At 40.3% G+C, this 14,674-nt stretch overlaps 1 protein-coding gene across 2 annotated transcripts in view; it reads left to right on the top strand.

Annotated features, from left to right (window-relative positions):
- The first annotated feature begins 170 nt into the window (after window positions 1–170).
- The window catches only part of GSAP (gamma-secretase activating protein), a 50,009-nt gene continuing 35,505 nt past the window's right edge, over window positions 171–14,674 (top strand). The window contains exons 1-10 of one of the 2 annotated variants that reach the window (XM_055809358.1): window positions 171–375; window positions 4,216–4,289; window positions 8,780–8,836; window positions 9,539–9,608; window positions 10,024–10,077; window positions 10,211–10,299; window positions 10,705–10,774; window positions 11,861–11,907; window positions 13,228–13,332; window positions 14,266–14,325. In XM_055809358.1, coding sequence (XP_055665333.1) covers window positions 291–375; window positions 4,216–4,289; window positions 8,780–8,836; window positions 9,539–9,608; window positions 10,024–10,077; window positions 10,211–10,299; window positions 10,705–10,774; window positions 11,861–11,907; window positions 13,228–13,332; window positions 14,266–14,325 — 711 coding nt within the window. In that variant the 5' untranslated portion in view covers window positions 171–290. Of the gene's footprint in view, window positions 376–4,215; window positions 4,290–8,779; window positions 8,837–9,538; window positions 9,609–10,023; window positions 10,078–10,210; window positions 10,300–10,704; window positions 10,775–11,860; window positions 11,911–13,227; window positions 13,333–14,265; window positions 14,326–14,674 lie in introns of both variants that reach the window. The other variant, XM_055809357.1, reaches the window with a different exon arrangement.

Here is a 14,674-nt window from a genome sequence, read left to right as displayed (position 1 = left end):
CACTGCTCCCACCCCCCTGAAGGAAGCGGAACCCCTGCGCGCCGCGCCCGCCCCGCCGCCGGCTGCGGGGAGCGGAGGGAGGCGGGGAGCGCAACCAGCCACTCCGCGCCGCCGCCATCTGAGTGAGCCGGCCGCGCCCAATAGGCGCCGAGGCAGCGCGAAGGGGAGGGCCGATGGCGGCGGCCGCCCCGCTGGAGCCGGTGCGGGGAGCTCCGCCGGGCGGAGTAGGGTAGCGCTGGGCTGGCGGGCGCCCCGCGTCCCCCTGCGGGCCGGGGTGAGAGGAGGCCACAATGCTGCTTCACCTGGTGGCCGAGTTTGACCTGCAGAGGGATGTGGTCCCCTGGCTGGCGGCGCGGGGTTGGGCCGCCGCTCTAGGTAACGGCCGCGGCGGGTGGCGCTGCGCCGGCGGGCTCTGCTGCTGCGGCGGGGCCGGGGAGGGCCGGGCAGAGCCCCCTCCCTCCCTCCCTCTGGCCGCTCGCTCCCAGCCGCCTCCCTGCGCTGTCCTCTCCCGCGGGCGGAGGGGTCAGGCCTGAAGCGAGTGCCCCGGGTGCGGCTCATCGGGGGGCTGCGCCGTCTCCGGCGGGCGAGGGTAATGGCGGCGGCGGGGGCCCCCGTCCGGAGCAGGGCCGGGGGGAGCAGCCGCCGGCCCCTTCGGCCGCACTGCAGAGGAGGGGGCAGCGCCCGGCCCGGGGCCGGCTGGCCGTGAGGGGGCTCGTCCTTCAGGTGCCTGCGGCTGGGCTGCTGCATGCGGGGTGGTTTGACGGCTTCAAGGTGCTTCGCACATGCCGCAAGCGCTTCTGCCGCGCTCCCCGGCTTGTTCTTTTTTTCTGCTACTTCACACGTCTGTGGTTTGGGTTTTGCGTCGTCCCGCCCTCCCCCCCCCCCAAAAAAAAAAACCCCAAAACAAAAACCAAAACCAAAAAACCCAACAACTTTTAGCAGGACTCCCTCTCCCACGGTACTGTCCTTTCTGTGGGGAAAAAGAAAACCCAACTACCAATGTTTGTGCGGTAGATAAAATTAGATGAAGTGTTAGCTGTCACAGCAGTGTGCTGTAGCTCGTGTAGCAAAGGCAGATGTGGCTGGAAAAAGAATGACCCTCCTCCTGTATTCTTGGCCCTGTGGTTTTTCACTTCTTGTTCATCTGTAGGGCAGCTGCTCAGCTCCGCTTTTCACAAACTGCAACCTCAGTCAAAAAAAAAAAAAAAAAAAGTACTGTAATAAGTAATTGATGCAATTTATGTTGACAAGTATCTTAAGGGCAGGTGTTAAGAGGCTCATTTCACTGGTGCCCAGTGACAGGACAAGGGACAACAACTGCAAGACAGGGATATGAATATGAGGAGAAACTTCTTTACCCTGAGGGTGACAGAGCACTGGCACAGGCTGCCCAGAGAGGCTGTGGGGTCTCCTTCTCTGGAGACGTTCAAAACCCACCTGGATGTGACTCTGTGCAACCTGCTCTGGGAGGAGCTGCTTTAGTAGGGGTTGGACTAAATGATCTCCAGAGGCCCCTTCCAACCCTGATCACTTTGTGTTTATTACTTCAGTAGAAGTAGATGGTCATTTAGTTTCCAGGTGATAAACTTGAAACCTCACTTCCTTTGGTTGCTTTTAACTCAAAAATATTTAACTTGCTTCCCATGTTGAGGAGCTGTTACCAGGTGGTTTCGTAAGAACTCTTTTTGGAGGTAAACCAGTATTAACTTCTTTTGGGTTTGTGAAAGAAAATTATTTACCCAGCCATCAGTTACAAAATCTGTTAAAAAATATTTCACATGTACTAGATAGTGTTCTGAACAATTATTGAATGGTGTACTGAAGGAGTTTGAGGTAAAATTCTGAAATTCTCCATGCCTAGTCAATTCAGGTATTAATTTTTTATTTCATCTGTGATGAATTCAAGGAGTCAATTAACCTATGCATTTATCTCATAATGATCTTAAAATGGTGCTGACTTGTTTTTGGGAAAGGGACAACTATATTCAGCTTTTTAAAATGTCATACAGACTCTTTGTTCAGTAAATGTCCCTAGTAATACAGAATCAGAGGACTCTAGGTTGGAAGGTGCCTATGATCACATACCAGCATTGCTGTGTTGCATTTCAACTTTTGTCTGTGTACTTTTTTTCCCTGGTGTAGTGCTGTTGTATTAGGAATGTGAAGGTGGGAGGCAGGAATTTGAAAAGGTTCACTTAAACATCAAAGAAAGACCTATTCACAGAAAACAAGTAATTTTTAGGAGTCATGGTACTTTTGTGTCAGTGGTTTCAGATGTTACAGTTACTAATATTTTCTTTCCTCAGGACTTGAAAGCCCTTGATAGCATGTGAGAATTTAATCCCAGCATGAGAGCTGGGAGTAGCTGTGATGATGGGAGAGGAGTGGCAAGTGAAGAGAACCAGCCTTGTTCTCCTTAATTCTACATATTTTTGTATGAGCTGCATGTAACAGCTTTCAGGAAATCAATCTCCACATTTTCCTGAGTATGTTGTTAAGAGTTGTTCACTGGGCAGGCAGGTTGTGTTTGTTCTTTTGCAGCCCTTCATCTGCTGGTCTCAGCTGTGGGGACAAGGAAGAAGTAATTATACATGTAGTTTTACTGCAGGACTTCCCAAGCGCAGAGATGATTGCCACTACTTCTTTAGCTCTATATTCCCACCAACAGTGTTCAGTGACGTGAAACTCCCTTCTGACATGGAACTTTTCCAGCACCTTTGAGATCTCTGTGTCGGGTGATAAGAGAAATTTATTGACATGGAGATTTCTTGTGGACCTTCTCTACCTAAATTCTGTTCTGAAGAAGTATCGAATGTGAGAGAAGTGTGGAGACTGTAGTACTCATCTTGAAAGTTTGAAGTGGTGGTTAAATTCTGAGAAGTTTCCACTAAGAGAAGAGCAGAGTATATGGTTATTTGAGGCTTTCTCAGTCACCCGCCAGCCCTAATGTAGTGGTATTGTACTGTACTTTTGAGTGATCTGAAACCAGTAGAAAGTAATACATTGTTAAATGTACACTAAGGATTTTCATTGTCCTCCCACAACAAAATACAGAATTTATTTCCTTCTGGTAATACTTGTAACAAGTTTTTTTGTGTTACTGCAGGCCGTACAAGCCAATTTCTAATATTAGGCTTGTGAAACTAAGTTTCACATAGCTTTCTTCTATCAATGCTTAGTGATAACTGCAAAGTAAATAGTGTTGAACTTGGCTAAATGCTATCCGAGAGTTGTGGAGCATTCTTTTTGTTGATGCTCACTGAACCACAGGCTGCCTTTATCTTAAAACTAGGACCAGTCAGGCAGCTCTCAACCTTGTTAAGAGCAAAATCTCCACTTTTAGTGAAAGATCCATCTAAGATAAACTTTTTTGGTGGCTGCAGTGATTAGAAAACAGAAAAACAGCATCAAGAAAGTGTGCATTTTTTTCACCTTGAGTATGATATTTTGTCTTCTTTTTTTTTTTTCTTCTGTTGTTTTTATTTTACGCTGCTTTGTCCAGGCATGTTTTTCTCTTTCTGTGTCCATGCTAGCTTCCTGCTCAGCTGTTTCCCTTTTAATCCTACTCTTTCATTCACACCCCACATTATCTCTTCTCCTGCATTGCTTAGTTCCCTTGTAACTGTAGGTATGTTGCATATCTAGATAGTGTTTAATCTTGTGGTTCTTGGGGGTTTGGGTGGGGTTTTTTTGGGAGGTTGTTGGTGGTGTACAACTGATGTCTGAAGACTTAGTTTATTTCCAGGCATTCCTTTGGGATGCTGAAGGGGCAGGTAGGAGCAAGTGACACTTTCGTTGGACTAGTTCTATCCCCCTGTAGTGTTCTGAGGATTGGAGTGCAACTTAACTGTTTAAACCCCATGTTGTGTATAATGAATGAATGCTTTTTTTTTTTTTCCCCTGTGGATGGAAGATGATGAAAAAGCACATTCCATTTTCATCACAAAAGGTAGTGGCCATTAGAATCATATACCTAAATAGTTCATTCCTGTGGGTTTTGAAACCCCTCCCCTGGTTTGTGTTGAAGCTTATCAGGTTTAAGACATGGTACAGGAAATAGTGTCTCTCTGTTTCCAGAAGGGAGTAATTTTGGCATATACAAATAAGTATTTGTATGTAAAAATGTATTTAGTATCTTTGCTTAATGTGTGCATAAATTACATGATGAACTAGCTCAAATGAAAATCCTGTACTTTTTGATACTTATCATTTCAGATACTTCTGAGAATTCATCAGCACTCTATGTTGTAAATGTTGAAAGAAATGGGAAAATTATTTATACCTGGAAGGTAAGTCTGTCTCAGAACTTAAGAAAAATATAGCAGAGAACGACACTGTATGTGTATCTATGCCTAATTGAGTCTTTTTTGCAGTGAGGGTTAGAACATGAAAACTTGACTGATTACAACTTGTTTGGTTGTACAGTGGGAAAATACCCAACTCCGCTTCAGACAAAGGTTAAGAATAATGAAATGGAGAGTAAAGTACTGACCTGATTAAGTCCACAGGGTTTTTGCTGTTGTTTTCGGGGGTGGGTGGGGTGTGGGTGGAGAATCAGAATCTTGCCCCAAATAAAACACAACTTCTTTAACAGGTAAACTCTTTGTAGGTGGCATATTCTTTCACCGTCAGAATTTCTCAGGGAAGTCTATTAAATTCATGTGCACTGCTTTAGTTAAATATGTTTTCCCCTACCAATATATATGTTAAGATACCATTTATCTGACACTAAATCTGCTTCTGCTGTTCTTTGTTACTTTAATCAAGTTACTTTGTTTATTGCAAGTAGTCTCACTTGTTTGTTTGATGTCTGGAAGCATTTAGAGCTATCCTTTTTAACATCTCCATGGCATGTGTATAGCTTTTAGGTTGAAATGCCTGTAGTTCCAAGAGATTTTTAAATGGTTTGAGAAGGTTTCCCCTTGGTGAGACAAGCTGTGCTTCTTGTCTGTGCATCGAAGAGAAATGTGTGGAGCCAGCTGGATTCTGGAGGATTGTGGTTCTTGAAGAGTACAGATTGGAGATAGCAGACTCCAGTAGAGTAGGGCTGCCTTTCATTCCCTTCAGACTCAACAGTGTTAAACTCTCCAGCATCCCTAGGGTTAAGGGAAGAGGTGAGGCCTTCATCAAGGTAAAATACACTTTAACTGTGGGTGGATGTTTCCTTTAGTACAAGCATAGGGAGGAGAGTCTGTACAAGACAACAGTAACCATAAAAACAACACTGTAGAATGTATCAGTTTTTTTGGTTTGTTTGTTTGGTTTTTTTTCCTTGCTCAAAACTCTAGAAAGGCTTAATGAAAGTAACCCATCTGCCTCCCTAGTGGGAAATCTGGTACTGCATACGTGTGATGTTGCTGCTTTCTAGTGTCTGTTGAATCTCACACTAAGCTTTTTGGGGCTTCTGACAGTAGAGTCCAACTGCCTTGTAAGCAGTTCAGGCTCTTGCAGCTGGCAAAAGGGATGAGCTCAAGGTTCACTCATCTAAATGCTAGTGTCTGCCTGGGTGCTCCGTGTCTAAGCTCCCATTGTAGTTGGTAGGGATGTGGTCAAAACAGTTGGTGGGGTTTAGAGAACTGGCCTCTTGTAGCTTGTGCTTTGGGAAGGCGGTGTGTGAGGTGGAGGAGGTGGACAAATACCTCCTATTTGTCTCCACTAGACTCCATTGACTGAATTGGCCAATGACTCTCAGGAAGATTTAAACACCTAGGCTTAGTTCCTTGAACCTAGGGGTAAAGGCTGCATAGGAAGTCACTGAAAATGTTCACTGTATTTTCTCTTTCCTAATCTTGCGAATAAAGTGGCCTGTGCAGCCTGTGTGGTAGGAATGGCTGGATGACAAAGCCTGAGAGCTGGAACTAACAAACTGCACAGCTGTGCTCCCATTTTTACCTCTCAAATGTGAAGGTGAAAGAGGAAGGAGATGCTGCTGCTTCTAATCCTGTTCTCTTACCATGGTAGTGTGATTTTTTTCTCCTGAGTGAGCCAGCCTGCTAAAGAACCAGGATCTATTTATTCCTCTGTTGGGAAGAATGCTGACAGATTTTGTAAGTGTGATTTACGCTTGTTAGTGGGCAAACCGGAAGATAACTTCTGGGAGTCTTCTCACAAAGGACAAATGTATCCTAAGGTGGTATTGCATTAAATGTATGATGTTTTACCAGAGAGATGTTGTTTGTAGTGTGGAGTAGTTTCTTTCTTGGATCAGTAAAAATTCTGCTCACCAGCTGAAAGTTGTTGGTACCCACTTTGGTGCTGTTGATGTCAGTAGGAGTCAGTACATCTACACTTGTCTGCATACATGATAAGAACATGTAGTTATGTCAGCCGCAAAGCTTGTGTTAGTCAGGGTGGCTTGTATATTGGTCAGAGCACATGTGGTGGTCCAGGCTGTAGCTGCATTGCACTCATTCTGTGTCCTGAATGTGCTGGGTTCTGAGCTGCTAACGCTGTGCCCTTCTTGATGTCTGCTTTTGTTAAATTAGTTGTTTGTGTCAGCTGCAGTCACACCTTGGGACTGTGATACCTTCAAGTAGGACTGAACTTTTTTTTCCCCCTCTCTTGATTAGAATGCTAAAAACCAGGAAGTGTTGGGAGTATTGTGTCTGTGTCTGTCTTTTTATGCTTTATTACTGACTTCAGAAGGATTCAATCCAAATGTTCCTTTTTCCGAAACAGTCTATTGACAACATATGGGTATAGTTCTGTGGTTTTGGAGTTTATTGCAAACCTTTTAACAGCAGTATCCATTCATATTTACTTAGATGAAAAAAAAGAGTCTTGGTGTATGCATCTTATGACAAGTAGTTTTAGTCTCCAATTTGAGATTTTGTTTAAGTTTTCATGAACTTGTTCTAAAATTCAAATATTATTTGCGCTTTGCTATTCTGTTAATACACATCATCACACTGGAAAGCTTACCTGGGGAAAACAGACTGCTTTTAGTGCCTGCAGTTAGTCCTTCTGTTTCATTAAACTTATGATGGAGGAATCATGATGTAATTACAGCTCCTAAAAACCTACAGATCTTACTGACTTGTTACAGCAGTTTAATATCTATCTTTCTATCTCCCTCTCTTTCCTCTGTTCATGATAAACTGTTTATAAATGATGAGCTACCACTCCTGCAAGACACAGCTATATGTCTGTGAGCCTTTCCTGTTGGTTTTATAGCAGCAAACTTTAGCTTTGATATTGTCAGTGAGGATAGTGGACAAATAAGGATGTAAACTAAATGGAGCTGCCCTGGCTTATTTCCGAATATTTACAAATAGAAAACAACCTTTGTCTGCTAAGTGGAAGAAAATCCAGTGTTTTGCATGAAATCGGGGAGGAAGGTGGAGAATAAGCTTTATATTCAGGCTTATTTTAGAATATTGCATTTTACTGTAGGTGTGACAGCATCTGTCTTTCATGATGTTGATAATTGGAAGATGTTTTTGACAGAGGTGAATTCTAGTGTCAGCACTTCTATTTTGCAAAGCGATGCAAAAATCTTTACAGCAAACTTGAAAACAAGCATGTAGCTTAAGCATGGATATGGGCACTGATCTGGTCCTGTTACCAGTCTTGTAAAGTATATTTTTCAGTAGCTAAGTACAGAGGATATTAGCGTTTCAGACACACTTGGAAAGAATGGTTATTTGAACAGTTATTTGTGAAAGCACTTGCTTAACCTTACATTAGGAGGGCTGAAGCCTGTGTCTTAAAGACATTTTGTTTTCCACGTTTAAATCAGAAGTCAAAGACTTTTGTCATTGCCACAGCAATGAGACACTCAGAAATAGACCCCTTAGGAAGAGAATACTCAGGCTTTTGTTTTAACTTTACAAAGCAAGATGCCATAACTTTGTAAATAATCACAGATTTCTCCCTTCTCCCCTCAAGCTGTAGTTAAAAACAATGATACTCACTGTCTGAGTACAAGCCTATGTGGCTGGATTTAATTTCAACAGTTTTGCAATATAGTGCCTATACCTAGAGTATTTTAATGGATTTCAGCTTGATTTGATATACAATATATGTTGCCAAGCAGAATTTAATTTTTTTTTTTTTAATATTTTGAACATTTAAAGCATGGTAAAAATTACCAAGAAGAAAAGTTTTGATTTGTATAGTCTTAGAAGTGCCCCAAACAAAATCATTGTATATTATTATCAATAAGCTAGAAAGGATGTGTATTATGTTTCTTTTCAAAGGCAGTAGGGTAGTGGTGTCATCTGAGCTTGTGAAATATATTTAGCTTTCAAACAATCATTTCCTGAGGCAGAGCTGAAATCCTTTCTCCAGTGGGCAGGCAGATCACTGGAAGCTGTGTTTGCTTTCATGTTTCTGTGCTCCCTTTTGGCACAATGACCCACCAAGCTGGTGAGGTTTGGAATACCAGCCTTAAATCTTCGAGGGGCCATAGCATCCCCTTTCATTCTTGTGCAGATGTCTCCCTTCCTGGCCCTACTGCCTATAACTAAAACCAGTTTAGAACCAAAGTGAGAGAGAGGCATTTGGCTTATGCAATGGATTGTGGGCTGTGGATTGGCCACATTTCAGCTTTATCCCATGTGTTAGTTCTAAAAGGAAAAAAAAAAAATCTTTGTTCTCTTTCTTGCCTCACTTTCTTGGAATTAGATAATGAACTGCCTGTTTATAGGACAGGGAAGTGTGTGAGGATGTGTGTCAAGGGGCAGGGGGAGGAAGAGAGGGAGGTGGGGGGAAAAAAAACCCCCAATGTTTAATTTTGTATGTATTTACATTGCCAGTGCTAATTTGTTTTCACCCATAGGGAAATCAGAGAAATACTCACATTGGATTGTATGATCTTCAAACTAAACAAAATGAGGTGAGAACAATACCAGGCTTCTCCCTGGTGAAGACGGTGCGGTAATGTTTCAGATTTTGAAGCCTTGCAACACAGTATGTTATGTCCTTAAGGAGTATATGCTTGTTCGAAACAGAAAAGAGACCTGAGAAGGTATTTGAATGGTTCTCAATAGTATTAAGATGCAGAACATTACAGAACATCTGAATGACTTGAGAGTAGTAAAGTATCATGTCTGCAGTCTTTATTTCTAAACAACCAATTCAAGCCCTTTCTAGTCCTCTTCACACTGAACATGTGTGCTAAGAAGTAAATGTTTGGGGTTTTCTTTGTTACGTGTGCATCCTCAGCCTGTTTGGTGCTACCATTTGTAAGAAATAATTCTAAAACTGAATGCACTGCAATTCAGTGACTGGAATCATAACAGGCCTTTGCAGGTGTCCCCATAACAGTATGAAATGATTGAAATGTCTTGTTTATGTAAAGGTCTGGTTTGCTGCTCTAGTGGCAACATAGAGCTCAAAACAACCAGTAAGAAACAAACGAATGAGAAAAAGAAGCGATACAATTGAGGCTTGAAATATGGTTCTTCTGGCCTTGAAATTATTTGCTTTAAAAGTAAAAACAGTGTACTGGTCAGCAGTGTTTTCCTAAGGAGGAGGAATTAGATGGTTTTCTTTATTCAGTTAAAAAAAAAATTAGCATTACTGTATTCCTTTACAGCACCTCTATGTGTTTGAGAGGGATCTACGCATAATCAGTTGTTCAGTCAACAATGAAAGGACATTATTGGGTAAATATGTGTTTTATCATTAATTTTTTTGTGTCATGGTAAAGATGATTTACTTTTGTAGGATGGTACGTTTGGGTCTAGAATTTCTTAAATCTGTTTTGATTCATGTGTTGCCCATGCAGTCTATGCATTTCAGTGGATCCATCACCAAATAATGTAGGTAACTACGTAAAGACGTAGCTGTAACAATATTGCTGTTTTATTAAAACAACAGTCTAAGACACACTGACCCTTTGTTCGCTCCCCCCTCCTGCATTTACACATGCCTTCTACATCTACAAGAGCTTCTGTTGTTCCTCTAACATATATTTTTTTGGTAAAAAAAGTCTGTGATGCTTGCTCTCCAAGAATGTTTAATAAGATTAATATCAAATACACGTGCTCACTGTGGCTGTGTTGATTTTTTTTCCCTTAGCGGTCAGCTTCCGTCAGTATACAGAAGAGAGAGTCAGTCAGCTATTACAGTCAGGTACTACAAGTGGATTGTTTTAATACTGTTTAAAATAACTGTGTCCTTTTGCTTTTTTTCCCATGTAGTTTCTGTTTAGAAAAAAAAATTGTGTATAAAAAAGAATGTTACCTAAACCATGTTCTTTTTGCAGTATCCAAGTATTTAACCTTGCTAATTGAAATTCATCCCATTAATAATCTGAGAGTCCTAAAAGCTGTGGATAGCTGTGTTCAAGTACAGGTAAATTATTAAACTAATCTGAATATAAATCTTTTAAATCCACTGTACTAGAGAGGAAAAAGTGGTTGAGTACAGAAGTATTGCATGTTATCTTGCAGCTGTTATAGAGATAATGTACATTTCTCCATATAATGAAAAAAATTAGAAAGTTCATAAAATGTTTGATGTAGAGTACTTCTCTGACATGAAGGCTATTTTTTTCTCTTCAGTCCCCCAAGGTTTGCAATTGTAGTGATTGGTGACTATTAGTCTGTAATAATAGCTATTTTTATTAATTAAGTATCTTTAGTGTGCTTGTCGTAATTCTAAAATATGTTAATATCCAGCTAAAAAAAAAATAAATTTTAGATAACCAAAGTAGTTCAGAACACTCATTTACTTACTTTTGTGAAACTTTCTGTATAGTTTCTTTATCCAGTTGAAGGCAGAAATACTTCTGCAGAAAGTCGCCTCTTGCTAGTCTCGGAAGATAAATGTGAGTTAATATTTTGAAAATACATTTTTATTCTTTTACTTCAAGATGATCTTTATACTTTACATTTCTGATAGACTTTTACTGGAAAAAAAGAAAAAAGAAAAAAAGAAAGGGTGTGAGCTATTCTAGGTTTTTTGTCTATCAAAACCTGTATAGCTTGATGGGATTTTTTTTTTTTCAACGTTAGCAGAATGGCCAGCTTTGACTGCAATTATTTGCTGAGTGCATGCATTCTTCAGTTATCTTTATTTCTAAAAAACTAGCATAGACTTTTATGGCTGCCTATATAAATTCAGAGCAGATCAACTGACTGGGAGATTGATTGTATTTAGTGTGTGACAGGTGGGATAAGAACAGGACAGTAGTTCCTTGGATGCAGCTAACTTGGCATGTTCAGCCTAATCTAATGGGAGAGAATGGATAGAGGTGGATGCTTGGAAAAGGCTGTTTATCCCTCTTGCCTTTCAGTTGTCTTATAGAGTGGGATCACGTTTCCCATCTTTTTGGAGAGGCCTATTTTCTCTGGTAACTAGACACCCACCTTTAGGTAGGTGACCTTTGCCTACCTAAGGCCAGCTAATAGTGCTGTGAACTATATTGGAAAAATTTATAGCATCTGCTGTGTGACTCTTGCACCCTTTGCACAGGCAAAGTACCATTACTTTTAGGTAGCTTGTGTGCGAAGGGACTGTGAGGTGGTATTCATGCTAGGAAGTGAAACAGTGATAGGGTGTAGTCTCGGGCACAGGCATGCACCTGTGTGCTCTTTCATTGAAAGTGTGCTCCTTGGCTTGGTTTGGCATGTTTCCATTAGCAGTCCTCTTGACAGTGCTGCAGTGATGGGGGCAGCAAACTGTTTTCATGAGGATGTGTGGCTGATGCCACCCTAGGCTCAGGAAAGGAAGAGTCCGGGTCTCTGCATAGACACCTGTGTCGATATATCGCAAATTTCCTCTTACACTGAGTTGAACTTTCCTGGCCCTAATGTGTTCTTATAGCATTCCGAGAGGTGAGATTGTTTAATAAGCTGTGTAAAAGCATATAAAAATGTATGATTGTAATGGTTTTCTTCCTTATGTTTTAAAGATATCGAACAATTTGATATTCATGTTGTTGCAGAAGAAGAACACAAAGTGGTAAGACTTGAAAAATCTTGGGGTTTGCTTCAATTGAAAATGTAAACATCTGTAATTTTAATTCACTGGGTTTGAGTTTTATACTTTGGCAACACAAACTATATTGAAGAAATAGTAGGTATATTGTATTTTTTATATAGATAGATAGATAGATAGCATGGCAATTTACACAGCTAACCAGAAAGCTGATTGAAAAAACCTGTATACTGTGTAATCTATGAGGAAAGTAACTTATTTTATTGGTTTTTGTTTGTTGCTGAATGCATCTGTATGTTAGAAGTCAGGAGTAAACATAGTGTATATACATTTTTACACTATTTAAAACATTTGCAGAATCACCTTCCTAACTTTGCCTTTTGGGAGTCTGTGTCCTGGTAAAGGATTCATTTAGAAAACAAGCAAACAAAAAGACATAAAACTCCAAGTACTGTAACTATTACAATCTCTTCTTCCTCTCATCTTTTTCCCATTTTTAACATGAATTTGTCTTCAACAAGTCGTTGATGTTTTCCTTAAAAGACTTAATAATAATAAACATACGTCTAATATAGTAAAGAATTGTGTCAAGAAAGCCAATGTTTCACTTTATGAAGACAAATGTAAGCTTGGAAGGAAAAAGTTAAGGACCTGATTTTCAGTCACTTTGAAGTCTTTCATCATTTTCTCAAAGGTTATCATGGCTTTTAAAGCAGGTGGGTTTTATATGCTAGACTGCATTTGTGGAGTAAAGACTTAAGAGTGTAATCAGAAAAACCAGGTTAATCTGATGTCCTTCTAGGATTTGTTTTGTTTGACATGAAATCTCCCTACATCTTTCAAGAGTGCATTTATACAATCCTAGTAGTTTTCTGCAATTCTAGGCCTTTCCCTGCTGCCAGTACCCTCTATCATGTGGCTGTGACTTTGCATAGAAATCCCTTTTGGAGCTAATGTGTCTTCCTTCAATAGTTAATGTAGCTGGTTCTGAATGGGCTGTGATATTTCACTCCTCTCCTCTTCTCTATAACCAAGAGTGCTGTCTGGTTTTCTTTGTTCACTTTGAGCAGCCCAAGTGGTGAATTTCTTGCAAGAAAGGAATCTCAAAGAAAATGCTTTGGTAGCATGTGAACCCTGAAGACTGTGCTTCTGATCTCTTTAAACTGAGTACCTTGCACACAACAAAGGTGGACTTTGTGCAGCTAAGAAGTAGCATATTCCCTCCAAACACCTTAGTATTTGTGCCGCTTCTGTCATCACTTTTCTTTGTAAAGCACAGACTGTGTGTAATTGTTACAGAACCTTATATGACAACTTCTGATGTTCTCTCTTTCCCTTTAGGTGATTCAAAACTCAGGTCAGCTTCCAAGAGCCAGAGTTGCAGATGATCTCATTTGGGCACAATGGGATATGATGGAACAAAGGCTCTTCTACATTGTTCCAAAGGTGAGATGAAAGTCATTCTAGTAGTTTTGTTCCTGCCTGCCTCATGACAGTAGAGTGTGTGGGGTAATAATAGTGTGAGTTTGTTTTTCGTTGTAGCAGTCTGTCCTGTTCCTGCCTCAAATAACCTAAAGCCAGACTTGCCTTAACTGCTGTTTGTGCATTGTAGATCACAAGAAGACTAGTGGTCTTAGTGCTTTCTAGAAAAAAGGGTGGGTTTGTCAGTTGTTTTGACTTTAAAAAGGTCTTTTATTCAAAAGCATCTAAATCTACCAAAAACTGTCTTGTGTATAATGCCTCTGTTCTAGAGAATTCGCATCTAGAAAGTATTTTGTACACAGACTTACTGAGTCACCAAATGAGGGCAGGTTCTTGGCTAGAAATGCTGAAACTCTTTGGATTTGTATTATTTTTTTTGTCTGAGGGTCTATTTGCACTTGATGTGTTCTAAGTAAATGAAAATTGACTTTTATTAACTTAGCCACCAGAAAAAATCCAAGTGTTAGGAAATAAGAGTAAATGGACTGTGATGGAGAAACATATTCCTATTTTTGTTTCGGAAATACCCTTTTTGAACTGACCAAAATAAGATACGGTTCCTTTTGCCATATAGGTAGTTATGGAAAACTTTTTTTTTTCCACTTTATAGAATGTGTCTGTGTGAGCCATGTAATAACGCTCTGCTTCAAGAGAGGGCCCACAAAATTACAGATGATGGGCAGATAATGATCTGGGACAGGAAGGAAGCATGTCATAGTGCTATTGTGGGGGGGTTATATGTGGTTTTTAGAGTTGTCTTTTGTCCCCTAACTTTTGCATATCTGTTAGCAAAGGGGGGGGTGAATGTGGAGGATGGTGTGGAGTATCCAGTCACTTTTCAACCTATATAATATACTTTCTATTTTATCAGTTAAAAAAAAATCCTCTTAATTCCAGGAATCAAAGAGTACTTTAAAATGTGTCCAGTTTTATCCCGATGAAAATTTTAACTCAATAGTAAGTCATGACTATTTTATTATACTATGTTTTTGGGTGGGATGTAATTGTGTCTTCTAGGCACTGATACAGAGATCTGTTTCAGTGTCTTTTATTTTTGGAACTTCTGCAGAGGAAAACTGGGTTTTGTTTTTCCATATTCTTTTTGGGTTTTTTGTTGGTTTTTTATTATTGTTGTTATTATTATTATTATATTCTTTTTCAAGATTATATTCAGTCAGATTCAGATTGTGCCACAGTAAGGTAACTTCAGTGGAATTGCACAGCTTGTCACTAGATTACCTAGAAGTAAGTGACATTCATGACATTATACTGATCTTATACTCAAGTACTGAAAAGCAGGGTTATC

This window comes from Falco peregrinus, chromosome 6 (genome assembly GCF_023634155.1).
Source record: "Falco peregrinus isolate bFalPer1 chromosome 6, bFalPer1.pri, whole genome shotgun sequence".
NCBI classification, from domain to species: Eukaryota; Metazoa; Chordata; class Aves; order Falconiformes; family Falconidae; genus Falco; species Falco peregrinus.
This window is presented reverse-complemented; position numbering and strand designations above follow the sequence as displayed.